Source organism: Ctenopharyngodon idella, chromosome 8 (assembly GCF_019924925.1).
Source record: "Ctenopharyngodon idella isolate HZGC_01 chromosome 8, HZGC01, whole genome shotgun sequence".
In the NCBI taxonomy this organism is placed as follows: Eukaryota; Metazoa; Chordata; class Actinopteri; order Cypriniformes; family Xenocyprididae; genus Ctenopharyngodon; species Ctenopharyngodon idella.
In genome coordinates, this window is record NC_067227.1 from 31,951,930 (window position 1) to 31,968,434 (window position 16,505).

General features: G+C 32.7%; 2 protein-coding genes across 2 annotated transcripts in view; one reads left to right on the top strand and one right to left on the bottom strand.

The window, feature by feature from the left end:
• Positions 1–9,651, top strand: part of slc6a6a (solute carrier family 6 member 6a) — a 28,690-nt gene extending 19,039 nt beyond the window's left edge. The window contains exons 12-14 of the mRNA XM_051901973.1: positions 3,099–3,199; positions 3,281–3,451; positions 5,047–9,651. Of these exons, the coding sequence (XP_051757933.1) occupies positions 3,099–3,199; positions 3,281–3,451; positions 5,047–5,202 (428 nt within the window). The 3' untranslated portion in view covers positions 5,203–9,651. The remainder of the gene's footprint in view (positions 1–3,098; positions 3,200–3,280; positions 3,452–5,046) is intronic.
• Positions 9,652–13,855: 4,204 nt separating this feature from the next.
• The window catches only part of grip2a (glutamate receptor interacting protein 2a), a 44,369-nt gene continuing 41,719 nt past the window's right edge, over positions 13,856–16,505 (bottom strand). The window contains exon 24 of the mRNA XM_051904012.1: positions 13,856–14,874. Coding sequence (XP_051759972.1) covers positions 14,680–14,874 — 195 coding nt within the window. The 3' untranslated portion in view covers positions 13,856–14,679. The remainder of the gene's footprint in view (positions 14,875–16,505) is intronic.

Below are 16,505 nucleotides of genomic sequence, written 5' to 3' on the forward strand. Positions count from 1 at the left end.
TGTTTGGCAGCGGCAGCTCTTAAAGTGACAGTAGCCTAATAAACCAGTTGCTGTGATGTCTGTCATTAATGTTCATCAAAGAACAAAGGTAACAGAGAAAATTGTAGCTTTAATGAGGATTAATCTATATTTAATGTATAATTTATGCAGTGAAGACTGTAAAGTGTTTGATAACTTTATTCAATTTCTGTATATTTCCACAGGTAAATATGACATTTATTGTAATGGGTTTATGTGAAGATTGTTTTAAGTTCATTAAATTAAAAGTTGTTATTTTTTCAAAGCCTAATAAATGTTGAAATTGATAGCTTTCAGTTTTACTGTAATGTTGAATGTCAATTAATGTTTAAAAAAATCAATTTCATAGAGACAGACATTTGAGTGATACTGGCCTTCATTCATAAAAAGATGCCATTAAACAAATATTTAAAATATACTGTCTTTAAGTGGTTTTTTACATTGATTTGGAGACTAAATGTGAAATTATTACAATATAAAAATATTAAAAACTCCAATGTTTTTAATCGCGATTAAAATGTGTGATTAATTAGTTAATTTTTTTTAATCGATTGACATCACTAGTTGATCCATAAAAGAGCTCATGGACATGTTATGCATCACATACTCAGATATACAAATCATCACAAAATCACTGAGGATAAAAGGTACTTGAGTGTGAATGTGACCTTGTTTTAATCGTGATTAATCGCAATGAATCACAATTAATTACAGAAAAAATGAGTGATTAATTAGTTAATTTTTTTTAATCGATTGACAGCACTAGTTGATACATAAAAGAACTCATGGACATGTTATGCATCACATACTCAGATACTCAGGTACTTGAGTGTGAATGTGACCTCGTTTTAATTGTGATTATTCACAATTAATCGCAATTAATCGTGATTAATCGCAATTAATTACAGAAAAAAATGTGCAACTAGTATTTTTTTTTACTAATTTAATTTGAAGAGTAAATGTGAAATTATTACAATATAAAAGTAATAAAAAACGCCAATGTTTTAATCGTGATTAATCGCGATTAATTACAGAAAAAATGGGTGATTAATTAGTTAATTTTTTTTAATTGATTGACATCACTAGTTGATACATAAAAGAGCTCATGGACATGTTATGCATCACATACTCATATACAAATCACAAAACCACTGAGGTTAAAAGGTACTTGAGTCTGAATGTGACCTTGTTTTAATCACGATTAATCACAACTAATCACAGAAAAAATGAACGATTAATTAGTAAAAAAAAATGTAATCGATTGACATCACTAGTTGATACCTAAAAGAGCTCATGGACATGTTATGCATCACATACTCGGATATACAAATCATCACAAGCCTGGTTTCTCCCAAGGTTTTTTCTCCATTTTAACACCTGTTTGCCACCTGATGTCACCTGTTGGAGTTCCTTACCGCTGTCGCCTTTGGCTTGCTTAGTTGGGGACACTTGACATTTGACATTCAACAGTGCTTTGCATCTGCCTACATTGACAGCATTTTGTTTAAGAGCTGCTGTGCAGCCAAAATTATATACCAGTTATCACTGTAAAGCTGCTTTGACACAATCTGCATTGTAAAAAGCGCTATATAAATAAAGGTGACTTGACTTGACTTGACAAAATCACTGAGGTTAAAAGGTACTTGAGTGTGAATGTGACCTTGTTTTAATCGTGATTAATCGCAATGAATCACAATTAATTACAGAAAAAATGAGTGATTAATTAGTTAATTTTTTTTAATCGATTGACAGCACTAGTTGATACATAAAAGAGCTCATGGACATGTTATGCATCACATACTCAGATACTCAGGTACTTGAGTGTGAATGTGACCTTGTTTTAATTGTGATTATTCACAATTAATCGCAATTAATCGTGATTAATCGCAATTAATTACAGAAAAAAATGTGCAACTAGTATTTTTTTTTACTAATTTAATTTGGAGAGTAAATGTGAAATTATTACAATATAAAAGTATTAAAAACGCCAGTGTTTTAATCGTGATTAATCGCGATTAATTACAGAAAAAATGGGTGATTAATTAGTTAATTTTTTTTAATTGATTGACATCACTAGTTGATCCATAAAAGAGCTCATGGACATGTTATGCATCACATACTCATATACAAATCACAAAACCACTGAGGTTAAAAGGTACTTGAGTCTGAATGTGACCTTGTTTTAATCACGATTAATCACAACTAATCACAGAAAAAATGAACGATTAATTAGTAAAAAAAATGTAATCGATTGACATCACTAGTTGATACCTAAAAGAGCTCATGGACATGTTATGCATCACATACTCGGATATACAAATCATCACAAGCCTGGTTTCTCCCAAGGTTTTTTCTCCATTTTAACACCTATTTGCCACCTGATGTCACCTGTTGGAGTTCCTTACCGCTGTCGCCTTTGGCTTGCTTAGTTGGGGACACTTGACATTTGACATTTGATATTCAACAGTGCTTTGCATCTGCCTACATTGACAGCATTTTGTTTAAGAGCTGCTGTGCAGCCAAAATTATATACCAGTTATCACTGTAAAGCTGCTTTGACACAATCTGCATTGTAAAAAGCGTTATATAAATAAAGGTGACTTGACTTGACTTGACTTGACAAAATCACTGAGGTTAAAAGGTACTTGAGTGTGAATGTGACCTTTTAAGAGTCATGTGATCAAACACCACACTATAAACAATCACATACACACACACTGTATGCTCTACTTATTATTCGGGTGTCTGTCTCTTTAAAAACAGATGCTCACTTGTGTTTACAGCGTAAATACTGAGCTCATGCGTCTTATGATCTTTGCATTAAGCTCATTTAAGGTTGCTCAATCAACAGTCTAACAGTGTTTGCTGAGATTAATCTTATATAATCTCATTTAGTCTTATATAATCACATCAGTCCTCTGGGCTTATATCAGATCTCTCTTTTGAGTCCCACATGAAATCAGCATGTTTTTCAGTGCTGATTGTTGGGAAAAACCTTTTGGCAAACAAAATATCAATTAAGCTCTAGAAGTTGAGATGCACTGTTGCTAATGATCTCGACTGCATGTGTACATTTGTAGGGGCTGATAATTTCTACGATGCTATAGAGGACATGATCGGCTACAGACCCAACAGCTGGATGAAATGGAGCTGGATGCTGATCACACCCGTCCTTTGTGTGGTGAGTGAGCGATCGCAGTTTGTGCTTGAGAAATATGGCCAGCAGCAAGAGGTTGTGACTAATCCCATCTTTCTGTTTCAGGGTTGTTTTGTCTTTTCACTGGTGAAGTACAAGCCGCTCACCTATAACAAGCTTTACAAGTATCCTGATTGGTCCGTTGGATTGGGTTGGGCTCTTGCACTGGCTTCTATGATTTGCATCCCGATGATGGTCGTCATCAAAATCATCCAATCAGACGGCTCCCTGATAGAGGTGAGATCATTTACTGTATATAAAACACGTCAGGGCTGATTTAATAATGTTTAATAATTAATGAATGCAAAGCAGCATACACGTCTACCCGCATTATTGATCATATTTTTTTATTAGGAAAGTACAATATATTTATGATGAACTTAGAGAAACCTTTGTGTCCCCTAGGATGATTTTAAAGAATTTAATGTTTTTATAGAAAAACATTTGTAGAAATTATATATTATATTATATATATAAATATAAAGTAATGTGATTTAAAAAAAATAACATATCACACAAGTAATTTATGGAAAATAATTTATAAAATATAAAAAAGTTATTTATATAAAAAGCATTTATAAACTGTTATATCTTAAGGGCTTTTATTTTCATTTATTTTTTATTTTAATTTTATTAATATTTTCACTTTTTAAGAAAAAATAATTCAGACTTTTCTACTTTCCCTTTATAATAAATGTATAAAAATATCTGAATTTCTACTTCTTTTTTTTCAAGAAAATAAATGTATCAGTCATATTTTAATTCAATTTTGTATTTTATTGTATACATTGACTGTTTTTTGTAAATTATCATTCTAATTTTAAAGGATATATTAAAATAACTTAAGGCTTTTTATTCTTATTAATTTTCATTTTTATTTATCTTTATTTTTATTTTATTTAACATTTTCTTAAATCTAATCACAAATAATTTATGGAAAATAATTTATAAGATATAAAAAAGTAATTTATTTATATAAAAGTATTTATAAAATATAACTTAAGGCTTTTTATTTACATTTATTTTTATTTTATTAAAATTGTAACTTTTTAAGAAAAAGTTTAATTGAAACTTATACATTTATTATATTACATTTAATATAATATTACATATTAAATTATCATTCCAGTTTAAAAGGATAACTTAAGACTTTTTATCCTTATTTACTTTCATTTTTATTTATTTTTTATTTTTATTTTATTTAACTTTTTCTTAAATACAATCACACAAATAATTTATGGAAAATAATGTATAAAATATAACAAGTAATTTATTTATATAAAAGTATTTATAAAATATTATAACTTAAGGCTTTTTATTTTTATTTATTTTTATTTTATTAATATTTTCACTTTTTAAGAAAAAAATGAATTCAGACTTATACATTTATTATAATATTACGTATTAAGTTATCGTTCCAGTTTTAAAGGATATATTAAAATAACTTTTTAAGCCTTTTTATTCTTATTTATTTTCACTTTTATTTATTTTATTCCTCTTGATAAGAAATGTATAACACTGTTAAAATCAGGGAATTTCTACTTTTTTCAAGAAATTCAGATTTTAATCATTTGGTATTGTATACAATACCCCCCCCCCCACACACACATCCTATTATTTGAGGATTTTAATTTATGAAAAATGTATTACTTTGTTCACATAGTGTGAATGTTGTTCACACTAAATCAAGACCAAAAAAATACATTTTAAAATTGATTTATAATATCCATCATTTAAATTCTAGGCCACAACATAAAAATAATGATCAGCTATCATGTTAAATTCTTTATTTTTATAACAGTCTTACAATGAACTCAAATTACTGTGTTTAGCGGATCAAAGCGGTGGCGGCGCCCGTTAAAGGAGGCGCGAGCTCTCGTCCGAAGGAGTACAGCCTGAAGAACAGCGAGCTGCTTCACCCTCTGGACCCCAACGGCATCCACGCCTTCACCAAACACACCCACACCATCGTAGAAACTACTATGTGAGACTCTCTGAGAGAGATTTCCATATTCTCCTGCTCCTGTCCTCTCCTATGGGAGATCCCGTTTTCCTGTGTTGTCCCTCTCCCTTCCCCTCTGTTCCTCTCTCTCGCTCTGCACTAGTGCATTTTTACGAAATGATCTTATATCGATATATATCTTTTTTTGCCATGTAGGATTTGTATTCTGATTGTAATCACTGGTATTAGCATTAATGCTGATATTGTAATAACCTGATGTGAGCTTTAGCCGTGTGGGGCGGTTTGTTTAATCTGTAGTGCACTGTTTCACATTAAACCGTGTCCTAATCAGGAGCGACACACGATTTACCACTCATCGCTTTACTATTACTATCATATCAGTCAGAGTTTTGAGAGATTTTGCTGTCAATTTCGGTGCTGTCACTCTGGGTAGCCCCGCCCACAGCGAAATCCCATTGGTCCAAAATCATGCTCCCGATATTCGTATTGCATTTTACTTTCTAAGAGGAGTTTTGTTGTGGAAATCGTGTTGCGCCTGGTTAGGACACAATCCATCAGCAGAGAGAGCGAGTTTTAATTCATTTTTAGGATAAACTTAAAACAGCAGCGAACTAAATGTGACATTTAGCTCCGTCCGTCAGTGGTTGTGGCAGTAACTCTTGTACGATGAGGTTCTTAAATGTTCTTTGTCTTGAAGAAAAATGAATGTACCTCCGCTTTGGGGCGGACGCTGTGCACAGTCATGCACACTCACACATAAGACATAACCTTAACGCTCTGTCCTTTCGGTCTCTCCTTGAACTATAGTGATCACTGCCATCGCACACATTGAGCCACTGAGTTCATTTAACACTGTAGGCAGCTGTGTTCACTGATATAAGTATCATTTGGTGCACTATTATAAACGTCATTCGCTGTAAGCTGATCCAAGAGCTGATGATTATCATCACCACGCAGAGTCGTTTGGCAGCACTTTACTAGCTCTTCATGTACAGCGCGCTCCGAAAGTCTGAGACTATACAAGTCAAAATGTTTCTATATGTATATCTTTCATTTTAATTTTATTTAACATTTTCTTAAATCTTAAAACTTTTCTACTTCCCCCTCTATAATAAAAACTATTAACTTCAGGGAATTTCTACTTTTTTCAAGAATTCAATCATATTTTAATCATTTGGTATTGTATACATCAGGGGTGTCCAGACTTTTTTGAACGGGGACCAGGTTTGATGACGTGATGGGTCATTTCTTTTGTCCAAAGGCCTTAATAATAATAAAAACAAAGATATGACATCCAAAGTATGTAAGGTAGTACAACTAGATCTCTTTTATTGAATCCAAAAGGTTTTAATTATATTTTGCTACATAAAAAGGTATTTTAAAGATTTTGAAGTGTCAAAAGGTCATTCGGTTTAACCGTCCAAAGGCCAATACAGCCATTTCATTTGTGATTAAAATATCTTAAAATGTAATAAATGTATATATTTTTTATTTTATAACATCATATATCAACATAGTGCAAAATGGTATTAAAATTATGTGTAGAAGTCGTCGCTTTGTTATGAGAAAGAATGTCCAGAAAAATGAATTTCATTGATGTCATTCGGAGTAACCAATATAAAGGGACCATTTTGGATCAAGTCATGCAGTCAATATCATGTGACAGGATGTGACATCATTCAAACACCTGCAAAGGACCACACGGCCTGTGAAGCAAAGGAACTAACTATCTTTTAACAATTTGAAAAATTCATGTTTTCACTTGCCTCATACGCATGTCCCAAAACAACAGGTCATTCAGTACAACCGCTATAAAACATGGAAAATGTTGTAATATTTTAAAAACGTACTAAATATAAAATATTTGATTGTCCTTTTGCTAGATAGCTAGATATCAGCCTGTTAGCATTGTTTGAAAATATCACCAAAAGTGTCATTCGGTAAAATTGAATTTTTGGTTAAACCGAATGACTTTTTTGGTGACAAATTTTGTCCATCTTGTAAAAAATAACAAAAGCAGTGTTAATTGATTAAAAAACTACATAATCTCATTATTTACACTTGATAAAACTTCTGTTTTTTTACACTTTTAAAAACCTTATACGTCAATGACCCATATATATATATACACATTAATCTAACACCTGGGGGCTCGTCCGGGATATTCTCAAGAAACATATGGGTATATATATTCATAGACTAACATTTAAGAGATCAACTAATTATTATTAATTACATGTTTTGTCTCTTGGAAAAGCACATTTGACAGTAGCAGTAGCTTGAGTTGGGACGCAGATGTAATTTTATTTTCATTATCACAAAAAATAAAAAAGGGTAAAATTGTTACCTACAAAATCATGTTATGATAAATGCTGTTTTAACTACATTTGACCATTTATGTCTGTATTGGTTAGCTTATGTACTAGCATAGCATACAGATACCCAATTAGCCTGATAGCTTAGTTTATACAGGCATTTGAACTTACCCTACCTGTATTCACAGTCATCTTTAATGTAATTATGTGTTAAATTAAGTGTTAAATGTGCAAATATTTCAGTTATAAATAAAAAAAAAGTTAAATTATTCATTTAATAGTCTATTATAATTATTATTTATTAATGAATTATGTTCAGTTGGTTTTATTATGCACTCATTTGTTTTCTTACGCATTATATAGTAAGCTGTATGGGTATTTTAAGTTAATATCATTCATATATACTTAGAATAATCAGTTTGGGGAGACCCGATTTCGAGGGAGGACCCAATTTGTCATGATGGCTGTTCAAAGAAATAGCGCTGTCTGGTTCCGCTTTTGGCGCGTTTAATGTTTCCCTGGCCTAAAAACTAGTGCGGTCACCTTGTGTTGACAGTGTAAAACTGCATGATTTGTAAATTATGTGGCAGGCCACATATATTTTAATAGACAAGGCCCGTATTTGTCTGTAATTGGCCTGCGGGCCTGACTTTGGACACCCCTGGTATGCACAGATACTGGTTTTACAAAAAAAAATTTGTGTATATTTATTAGATTGTTTTCATTATGAATTATACTATCAGCATCAGGGGCGGACTTAACCAATAAGCGAGGTAAGCTGTCGCTTAGGGCCCAAGGGTCCCCAACAAATACCCAGAAGCCTATATAAATCCATTTGACATTTGAGTATTTGACCTTTTAAGTAAGCCTTGGTGTGTTGGGGCCCCATACCTGGAATTGCTTTGGGCCCCCAAATCACTGCCCCTGATCAGCATAAGAATTGCTGACATGAACAAAACTTGAGAATAAGCACCTTATGCTTCAATGTACAAAGAGTCACATGATCAATGTCACTAGTTAACTTGCATTTGATTAGTGACCTAGAAATAGTTTGAGGATTTTGGGGAAAACAACAAAAAAATTCCAATTACATTTTGATTCCCACACGTTTCAGACTTTTGGAGACCGCTGTATATCACAAGATTCAGCATAGCCAAACCGCTCATCATCATAAAGCCATCAGCTTTCAGAATGAGCGCAGGAAACCTGGGCTTTACGTCCTTGAACAGAGACACTGCCATTTCCCTCTCTGGTCTAAGAATGAGATTGTTTCTTTAGCCTTAAAACGTCTAAATAAATATTCAAGCTAATCACCAACAGCAAAGAACTGCCCCTCATAATGTGTCCTTTACCTTTGACCATCCATAAACACGACCCTTTCTGACCCCAATGTCTTTGTACACATCAGGGCTGCGTCTGAAATCGCATTCTTCAATACTACTGCAAGATGTGCATACGATGGACACTTTTACTATCCCATGAGGTCACGGGAGAGTATTTGTTAATGGCAGTGAAGCGACAAACTGACGCTGGTAGGTCACATGATAATGACAACATGGCAAATGTAGTAGTACGTCCAGATTACATATATAGAACATACTTTTAACACTCACAAAGTAAGTGCTTAATCAAAATAACTACCTTCTCAAGAGAGTATGCGATTTTGGATGCAGCCAGACCTGACCTATGACCCCGAACCCTTCTAGATTTAGCTATACCCTCTGTCCTATTCCCACCAATCTGTTCACTAAGCAAGTGTTTGCTCATTTGTAGTATTTTCATTGATCTAAAATCTGCCTTTTTGTATTTAACCATTTTATACTGTACCTGATGTGATTGGTCATTTGCCTATATATATTTTTTTCTGATTGTATTCAGAAATTTATATTTAAACGTTGATTAGTTGTCAGCCTAAATGCAACTTGCAGTGTGCAATATTTGTAAACAACTGGCTTTGTCCATTTTTTATTATAATTTCAGCTGGAAAATACTGTAACATGATGAAAACAGGAAATTCAAGATGAAATTTTTCATTCACATTTTGCTGTAACTTGATTAAACAAAAACAAACAAAAATTGTAAAACCAAAGTAGTTTTGTGACAGACACCGTTCTAGATGCATATTGCATCTTTCAGACAAAATAAAAATGTCCAATCTTGGTATGTGTTGTGTCAAGTCTGTTCAGAAATGTGTTTCTTACTTTTTGATATTCTGGACAACCAGACCAGACCGGGATGTGGAGGTTCAATCAGTGAACCCCAATTGAATTCTTTTATATATATATATATATATATATATATATAAATCAAACATTAAACTTGCAATATCAGTTGAAGTGGCTGATAAATCATGTGTGATTATGACAGTGAAATCTGGTGTCTCAACCCTAAAAAGGGCGAGGCCATAAAGAGACAATAGAAAATTATTTTATTGCTATTTTCTATCTTCTTGGGACACCAATAATACAATTCCATGATTTTATTTTAAAAACATTACCTTTTATTTTTGATTTTAATGTTTGTATCTCACAGCATATGTCGCCCGTTTGGGGATTTAAATTCATTGAAAACAGAAAGCTTGTTTGGCAGTTCACATTACAACATTTTAGCCACATTTTTAAAATCATTTATACTCCCATAACTTAAACTAAATATTCTTTGTAAAATTCTGTTGAACAATAAGTATAATGCCTATTTATGAATATATTGTATAATATTTAAAGGATTAGTTCACTTTCAAATGAAAATTAGCCCAAGCTTTACTCACCCTCAAGCCATCATAGGTGTATATGACTTTCTTCTTTCTGATGAACACAATCAGAGTTATATTAATAAATATCCTGACGCATCTGAGCTTTATGATGTCAGTGAGCGAGGATCAACAAGTATGAGCTGAAGAAAGGGCTTCCATCCACATCCATCCATCACAAACGTGTACTCCACATGGCTCCGGGGGGTTAATAAAGGCCTTCTGAAGTGAAGCAATGTGTTTGTGTAAAATATATCCATATTTAACAAGTTATGAAGAAAAATATCTAGCTTTCGCCAGACCGCCTTCCATATTCAAATTACGAAAAAAAGTAAACATTTTTATTGATTGGTTTAAAGAGTAGTAAAATAGGCATTATTCATTAAATTATTTATATCATTGTAGTATTGGTGACCACCAAGACACACACACACAATCCATCCCTTTATATAGGCTACCTAAAATGGTGCCTTTGGGGGGCACTGAAGTGTTTAATCACTATTTTTAATAAAAAATAACTCTATAAATGAGTTCCAAACAGACAGCAACTTTGTGCCGGCCCGGATCCAGCCCACATTTGCCACGCAATGATGTGGCGTGGAATGATGGCACTTGGGCGGACCGCTCCTGTTTACCAGATCTGAGCCACAAGCAGGCCATAGCAATGCCACATGTCAGTCAAGAGCAAAGAAATAAACCAGAACTGGACCTTATCTGAGCCACAAAATCTTTATATATTATTTATAGAATCATCTTAGCATTAACAAGCCTGTTAACAAGCAAAATCACCGAAGAGACAAAAGAGACGAACAGAAACACAAGAGCTACAACTGACTTCAGCCACAGCCTTAGATGAAATCAACTGAAGATAAAATACATTTAATCTCTCCAGATCTCAGCAGAGGAGGGTTAAACATCTCCAAAAACAGCATTACAGCTTTACATATTACTATCCAGACTGACTTTATTTCTGTCATTCATCTACAGAAGTTCTTATTGAGAATTAACAGAAGTTTAACACGTTTATTTCATTTGTAGTCACCATAATGGTGATCAGTGTTTCCATTAGTTGGACTATTAACTCTTATAATATGTTTGTCTTTGCTGGCTGCTGTGACAGTGTGTTTGTTAGTGATGCACGGATCAGCTCAAATGTCACCCGAATCCACTTTTAAAAATTTGTCATTCATTGTTTCTGTCACTGCAACTTTCCGAACACACACACACAAATGTGTAATACATTTACATTATAAACCCTATTACTTCAACATGTGATCATGTAACATATATTTAAAAAAAAAATATATATATATAACTATTCTAAGATGACACACAAAGACATCAAAAATCAGCACATGAATCTCAACAATGGTCACAATCAAAAGTGTCATGCCGCAATGCATGCTGGGAACAATAGTACAAAACTCCCAGCATGCACCACAGCATTAATAAATTATGCAGCTGAATTGTCCTATTATTTTCTTTAATTCTATTTGCTTTTATTTTTTTAGATTTGATCTGATTGTCTGAATATTTTGTTGTCACCATTGTAGAGATTCATACGCTGATTGCTCATATCTGTGTTTGTCATGGTAGTTTACTGTTTTCTGTTCATGTTTTTTTTTTTTTTTTTTTCAATCTTCAAACTAATTTCTGTAATACAGTGTGATCTTGTGTAATAAAATAGGGTTTGAATTTCAAATGTATTACACAACACAATTATTATTTAAATGACTATCTTCTAGTCATTTGAATAAAATGACTAAATCACTATCTTGTTTCAACTTTTTTTGCTATTGCAAATATGTTTGACAAACACACTGTCACAGCAGCCAGAGAAGACAAGCATATTATAAGAGTTAAGAGCCCAACTAATGGAAACACTGATCACCATTATGGTGATTACAAATGAAACAAACATGAGCGTTAAACCTCTGTTAATTCTCAATAAGAACTTCTGTAGATGAATGACAGAAATAAAGTCTGACTGGTTAGTAATATGTGAAGCAGTAATGCTGTTTGTGGAGTTGTTCAATCCTCTGGAGAGATCTTTTATCTTCAGTTGATTTCATCTAAGGCTGTGGCTGAAGTCAGTTGTAGCGCTTGTGTTTCTGTTTGTCTTTTTTTTCTGTTTTCTTCTTTCCTTAAGTGATTTTGCTTGTTAACAGTACAAAATTAAAAATGTAGGGGGCCACAAGGTAATGGAAAATTAAGGGGAAAAATATACAAAAAAACTAACTAAATAAAATTGTATTAAAATATACAATATTTAAATAATAAATTGATATTTTATATTAAAATATAGATTATATATAATAATATTAACATAAAAAGTATTAAAATATATTTGAATTGTATATACTCTGATATGTACAAAACATGAAAATGTACTGAAATACAGTAACAGAATGAATATGTACAAGGGAGTAGAAAATTAAAGGCACAATATGTATTTTTTCGACGCTAGGGGACGCTAAACTCTTCAAAACAATAACAAAGGCGTAGATTGATGACGCAGTGAATGAGCGTGGAATCATGGAACTTGTCATCATTCTGATGAATCTAATAATGTTTATGGGGAAATAATGTTTATGAATGAGTGAATGCATTCATGTTTTTAACATGACTGTGGTATAAAGCAGGGCGTGGCCGAGAATCGCGGGCGCGATTGCTAATGAAAGACAGATATCAGTGACACACGCGAGTCCCAGGGGATATTAAGGAATGAAGACATTTCATTCTACCAAACTACTCGCAAGTGCTGAAATACTTCATAGTACACAGCTGAACGAAATATATAACACTGTGCAAGTGGTTTTTGGATATTTTAATATAAAAATCTTACATATTGTGCCTTTAAGGGGAAAAATATACAAAAAAAATATTAATTTTATTAAAATAAAAAAATGATTATTTAAATAATAAATTGATACATTAGATTACAATAAAATCATTCTATTTAAATAAAAAATAAAAATGTTTGATTAAATACATAAATACATTCAATGAAACTAAATAAAACTTGATTTAAATAAAAATAAGAAAAGCAGAGTAAAAATGTAATGTAAAAAAATAAAAGTTAAATTAAGCAACTAAAATTAAAATATAAAAAAAGATTCAAATTTAAATACATTTGATTAAAATAATTTGATAAATGAATAAAATACCTTAACAGTACAGTACTACAGTGTGTAGAAAACGCATTGATGTAACAGAAACGAAACATTTTACACATCTATAATTTTAATTATTCACTGTATTAATTGGGTCTTTATACGTGAAAATATACAGCTGTTAAATTTGAGGATGGGGGGTCCCTCGCATGAGAATGATCATATTTGGGGGTCTGTGACATCTAAAAGTGTCCTGCATTAGGCATCACATTTCCTCAAATCAGAAACCACCCTTGCTTGGACTAAAATAGGAGTTGTGTCAAGTGGCTTTGGCTTCCAGTATCTGACAGCGCGGTGAGGTGTGGGACAGCTCATCTCCACCTGTGCCAACACTGCCTATGCTATCAAAACCCCTGAACGGCATCCTGACAGACACACACGGTGGAACGACACAAAGAAAGAGACGCTTCAGCTTATATTCTTACCACAGACACAGTTACATACACTTTGGTTTTTATCCTTTATTTTCTTTAAAAAAAGGAAATGATCATTTCAAACCCAAGAATATTAAATGTACATCTTATTCATGACATTCTACATAACATCCAGGAAAAGGGGGTTTGTACACAGAATAGAGGATATACAGAGAAGGATCTCCTTTTAAAAGTCACACTTAAAATAAGCTCCTTTGAAGGACTTTAGATCACTTAAAATCAGAATTTATTCCTGGATTGTATCAGGACGTAAAGCCATAAAATCCTCGTAAAACGCCTTGCGGTACACAAAAGACATCACTGCATCACATGCACCTGAAACATTCACGTCAAGACTTCAAGAGGGAAAGAAACACTGAGCTTTTCATCATCAGTGTTTAAAAAAATCGATTGTCAAACTGTCATGGTTTTGATCTGTCGAAACAGACGACACATGGCTTGAAGTTTCTCTTTGTGTTTTGTAAAAACCTGCAGATCAAAGAGTTTGTGCTGACAGGAGAAACTAAATGAGTGTCATTTATTTATAATAGAAACAAAAGTGGCGTGTATGAAGATGAACTTGACATGTTTTGTGTAACTAAGGTGAACATACAACTCACGTGCCTCTGTGAGTGTTCAAATACACTTGTTTTGTGGCTTGTTGAAAGCATAAAAAGCAGCAGTGGATCCTAACTTGTGACAAAAACATTGAACTTAGCTTGAAAATGATCAAATAAATAAATATTAAAATAATAGTGCTAATGTGTCTCTTGTGAGGGTGAGAGAGAACATTTTGTGTGGAAAAAATTGAAAAAGTTGTGCTCTGTGTTTGTGTTGCTCATTTTTTGGGAATCAGAGGTCAACTCTTCTTGCGTTTTGTGCAGAAACCACGGACAGTCCAGAAGGGTCCTGACAGTCTTTAGGTGGCCAAATGTGTTTCTGAGCGAGAGGGTTTCTGCTAATGACCAGCTGCAGATGCTCTCCGGCCTCTGTGATCAACGGCACAGCTAGACAACAGTCAAAATCGCGAGTCCGTGCGTGATTGACCTGTTAAAAGAGTCAAACAAAATCAGAAGGTTTGGAGTTCAATTATTGTACAATACCATTCAAAAGTTTGGGGTTGGTAAGATTTTTTTAACACTTTTGAAAGTGTCTCTTATGCTCAACAAGGCTGCATTTATTTGAACAGAGTAAAAACAGTTATATTGTGAAATATTATTACAATATAAAATGACTATTTTAATATATTTTAAATTTAACATTTAATATTGTAAAAGAACAGCATCTATTTGAAACAGAAACCATTTGTACCATTATAAATGTCTTTACTGTCACTTTTGAACAATTTAATGCATCCTTGCTGAATAAAAGTATATATTCAGTATATATGCTTTTAATATATTTTTCAAAAAAAAACAAAAAAACAACAACATTCAAATCTTACTAACCGCCTAGAAAACTATGGAAGCTTGTTTCCGCCACTGAATTAAAAAAAAAAAAAGTTAATTGCAACTTTTTATCTTTTTTCTGACTCAAAAAAGTCAGAATTGTGAGATAAAAACTCGCAATTGCGAGAAAAAAGAAAGTCAAAATTGCGAGATATAAACAATTGCGAGAAAAAAGTCAGAATTCTGAGATAAACTTGCATTTGCGAGAAATAGTGAGGATTGAGAGATATAAACAATTGCAAGAAATAAAGTCAGAATTTGTGAGATATAAACAATTGCGAGAAATAGTCAGAATTGCGAGATATAGACTTGCATTTGCGAGAAATAGTCAGAATTGCGAGATTAACTAAAATTTGTGAGATATAAACAATTGCGAGAAATAGTCAGAATTGAGATATAGGCAATTGCGAGAAATAGAATTGCGAGATAAACAATTGCGAGAAATAAAGTCAGAATTGCGAGATATAAACTCACAATTGTGAGAAATAAAGCAAGAATTGTGAGATATTCAGAATTGCGAGAAAAAAGTCAGAAAATAGACAGTCAAAATTGAGAGATAAACAATTACGAGAAATAGTCAGAATTTCGAGATATAGACTTGCATTTGCGAGAAAGTCAGAATTGCGAGATAAACAATTGCGAGAAATAGAATTGCGAGAAATAAACTCGCAATTGTGAGAAAGTCAATTGCGAGATATAAACTCGCAATTGCAAGAAAAATAGTCAGAATTGCGAGATAAACAATTGCGAGAAATAAAGTCAGAATTGCGAGATATAAACTTGCATTTGCGAGAAATAGTCAGAATTGCGAGAAAAAAGTCAAGATAAATAATTGCAAGATATAAACAACTGCGAGAAAGTCAGAATTGAGATATAAACTCGCAATTGCCAGAAATAAAGTCAGAATTGCGAGATATAAACTTGCATTTGCGAGAAATAGTCAGAATTGCGAGATATAAACTCGCAATTGTGAGAAATAAAGTCAGAATTGCAAGAAAAAAGTCAGAATTGCGGGATAAAAACAATTGCAAGATATAAACAATTGCGAGAAAAAAAGTCAGAATTGTGTGATAAAAAAAAGTCGCAATTATCTTTTTATTTTTTATTCACTGGCGGAAACAAGCTTCCATAGAAAACTGTCAAGGTTACAAAGGAATAGTTCAAATTCCCAGAATACGGGTGACATGAGGGTGAGTAAACAGTGACATTTTCCATTTTTGGGTGAACTAT